This window comes from Zeus faber, assembly GCF_960531495.2.
Source record: "Zeus faber genome assembly, chromosome: 15".
NCBI lineage: Eukaryota > Metazoa > Chordata > Actinopteri > Zeiformes > Zeidae > Zeus > Zeus faber.
The window spans coordinates 14,976,785-14,980,273 of NC_137194.1; the positions used below are offsets into that span (position 1 = coordinate 14,976,785).

At 52.8% G+C, this 3,489-nt stretch overlaps 1 protein-coding gene across 1 annotated transcript in view; it reads left to right on the top strand.

Moving 5' to 3' along the window:
* LOC307241193 (natural resistance-associated macrophage protein 2-like) overlaps nt 1-3,489 on the top strand; it is a gene marked incomplete at its 3' end in the record, with an annotated part of 4,235 nt that continues 746 nt past the window's right edge. The window contains exons 1-11 of the mRNA XM_080015229.1: nt 1-87; nt 201-320; nt 1,189-1,295; nt 1,432-1,502; nt 1,614-1,681; nt 1,837-1,992; nt 2,073-2,231; nt 2,339-2,425; nt 2,672-2,791; nt 3,111-3,260; nt 3,378-3,451. Of these exons, the coding sequence (XP_079871355.1) occupies nt 16-87; nt 201-320; nt 1,189-1,295; nt 1,432-1,502; nt 1,614-1,681; nt 1,837-1,992; nt 2,073-2,231; nt 2,339-2,425; nt 2,672-2,791; nt 3,111-3,260; nt 3,378-3,451 (1,184 nt within the window). The 5' untranslated portion in view covers nt 1-15. The remainder of the gene's footprint in view (nt 88-200; nt 321-1,188; nt 1,296-1,431; nt 1,503-1,613; nt 1,682-1,836; nt 1,993-2,072; nt 2,232-2,338; nt 2,426-2,671; nt 2,792-3,110; nt 3,261-3,377; nt 3,452-3,489) is intronic.

Below are 3,489 nucleotides of genomic sequence, written 5' to 3' on the forward strand. Positions count from 1 at the left end.
GGACCTGGATTTCTGATGAGCATAGCCTACCTGGACCCGGGGAACATAGAGTCCGACCTGCAGTCGGGCGCCAAAGCCGGCTTCAAGGTGAGCGTCGCATTTCACACCACAAAGGACTTATTTGACACGGGGCAGAAGGAAGGATGGACCCACGGTTGGCATTTTCACGGCTTCCTGACACGCTCCCTTCCATCCGCCAGCTCCTGTGGGTGCTGCTGGGCGCCACCATCATCGGCTTGTTGCTGCAGCGGCTGGCGATCCGACTGGGCGTGGTCACTGGGATGCACCTGGCCGAAGTTTGCCACCGTCAATACCCGACCGTGAGAACCTCCCTCCGCTCGCAGTCATCCATCCGACCTGTCAAAACGAGGCAACAAATGCCTCGACCCGATGGAGGATTTCCATACATGGCTTTTTTTTTTAATCTCACTGTGTTTGCTTTGGGGATTGGCTCTGAGATGCGTTGAGCTGCAGCACCTGCCCTGGCTCACTGTAAATTGCCTCATTTGCATAATCAGCCTTGAGTAATAGCAAGAACTGCAGCCCTGGAATCAAAATATTGCCATAAACGAAACAGCATAGGGCCCCAAATTAAAATTGTACCTTGGTTCAATTTATTTTTTACCAAGATATTTACATTAAATATAGAAATGACTTATGGAACAATTATGCAGAGGAAGGTGTGGAAGTTTTGCAATTTGCATAGAAAATGTCTGCGCCTCATTAATTCCTCAAGAAAAAAAACAATCCTCCTGTAAACAAAGCAAAACCTCAGAGAGCCAGAGCCATGTGACATCGGCCAATGCCATAACCATGGCTTGCCTTCTCGCGTTCACGACCCCAAAAAAGTCAAATTTAAAAGTTTTCGCCGACTTGCCGTCGCGGTTTCACTTCACCCATTTTTTAAAATATACTTAAGGAAAACAAACCTATATATCTTTGTCGGGAGATGTCTTAATGTACACGAAACAATAATGAAAACCATTAATTGTATTAGTCTACACTATGTCTAGCATACACAAAAAATGTCCATTTTGACCTCCTGACCAGAAAAGGCAGAACCAGAAAAGTTCACAATCTATTTAAAATGTGTCGTGACTCCTCGTCATCGATTTGGTCGATTGAGTAATGTGACGAGCGCCGTGTGAAATATACCACCCCACTAACTGTCAGTGTCACCCCGTCCAGGTCCCTCGCATCTTCCTGTGGCTGATGGTGGAGCTGGCCATCATCGGCTCGGACATGCAGGAGGTGATCGGCAGCGCCATCGCTCTGAACCTGCTCTCCTCTGGCAGGTGGTGGGGGCCGCGCGTCGCCGGGGAGCGTGTGGATTTCAAATTTTTTTTAAGACCGCGGGGAACGGGGGCCGCGGTTTTTAACGAGCGCTCTTCAAATGTTTTATCGCTTCCTCTGTGTTGATTATACACACAGGATACCCTTGTGGGGCGGCGTCCTCATCACCATCATCGACACGTTTGGCTTCCTCTTCCTGGACAAGTACGGTAAGGCTGCGCGGCCTCGGCTGATTTATTACGGGGTATCGTCTTCAGATCGCTGGGGGAGAAACACTCACAATACACTCACAAGTGTTCTTTTCCCTTGCCTCCACTCAGGCCTGAGGAAGCTGGAGGCCTTTTTTGGCGTGCTCATCACGATCATGGCCGTCACCTTCGGATATGAGGTACTGAGATACGTCTCCCGATAAAGAAGACGTATGTGAATAGGAAATGGGCTCTTCGCAGAAAAAAAAAAAAACCCTCTCGCTCTCTCTCTCTCTCTCTCTCTCTCTCTCTCTCTCTCTCTCTCTCCCCTCCACTCGCTCGCTCGTCCCACCAGTATGTGACGGCCCGTCCCGACCAGGGCCAGCTGCTGAAGGGGATGTTCGCGCCGTACTGCGAGGGCTGCGGGCCCGCTCAGCTGGAGCAGGCCGTGGGCATCGTGGGCGCCGTCATCATGCCGCACAACATCTACCTCCACTCTGCCCTGGTCAAGGTGAGACACGCCGCGTCCGGCCCATTGTCGTTCCGGTGATGTGGGTTGACGTCTATGAAAGCGACGATAATCTCTACCAGTCCAGAGAAGTGGATCGATCGAGCAGGAGGGAAATCAAAGAGGCCAACAAGTACTTCTTCATCGAGTCGTCCATCGCGCTCTTCGTCTCCTTCCTCATCAACGTGTTCGTGGTGGCCGTTTTCGCCGAGGCCTTCTACGGACGCACCAACGCGGAGGTGGTGAGTCCGCCTGCGACCCGCTCTGAGGGGCCACGGCAGAACAACTACGCCGCTCAACTTCTGGTTGATGATATTCACCCACCCGTGCTGCCTTCTCCCAATCCCAGAACCTTGTCTGCAACAAGTCCGGCAGTCCCAACTCCCACCTGATCCCCGTGGACAACAACACCCTAGAGGTGGACATTCTCAAAGGGGTAAGGCGCTAAGATCCGCTTTAATTTCCCTGTGTTCTCCCATTGAAGGAGTCATTTACTATGAGTCATTTACTTGTGTGACCTATTTGTCCCCTCCCTCCCCCCTCCCACACACACACACACACACACACACTGTGTGTGTGTGTGTGTGTGTGTGTGTGTGTGTGTGTGTTTGTGCGTGCGTGCGTGCGTGCGTGCGTGCGTGCGTGCGTGCGTGCGTGCGTGCGTGCGTGCGTGCGGTGTTAGGGGGTGGTTTTGGGCTGTGTCTTCGGCCCGGCAGCACTCTACATCTGGGCTGTGGGAATCCTCGCGGCCGGCCAGAGCTCCACCATGACGGGGACCTACTCCGGGCAGTTTGTTATGGAGGTGGGTGGGAGAAGGTGGAGAATACGGAGCGCCCAGATAACTTGCGACCTAAAAATAAAACATCGCCCTTTCACCTCCTTGACCTTTAACCCTTTGATTAGAGGTTTCCCTCGAGATCGTTTGGATTCATTACGTTTGAAGATTATCGATCCTATGACCCAACAGAGTGGTTATTGGTTGGCTATTGTTTATAAACGTGTCAGCGACTGGGATGAAAAAGGTTTTTTTAAAGGCAGCGCAAAGAAAAATCCAAAACCAACAGATGAATCCAGTAATAAACGGTTCATGCGCCAATTTGTGCCTGGGGTTCTCTCCGCAGGGCTTCCTGAACCTGCGCTGGTCGCGTTTCTCTCGGGTGCTGCTGACCCGCTCGCTGGCCATCACGCCCACTCTGCTGGTGGCCATCTTCCAAGACGTGCAGGACCTGACCGGCATGAACGACTTCCTCAACGTGCTGCAGAGCATGCAGGTGAGAGCCAGAGCGTGAGAAAGCCCGTCCATCCGACGGGATCCCACAGGACGCGAGGAGGCCTCGTTCGCCACGACTTGGGTCACAACTCTCGGTCTCCCTGTCGTCCCCACGCAGTTGCCCTTCGCCCTGATCCCCGTCCTCACGTTCACCAGCATGCCCTCGCTCATGAACGACTTCGCCAACGGACCGTGAGTTCATTTCGACAAACACTGAACCGACGGTGATG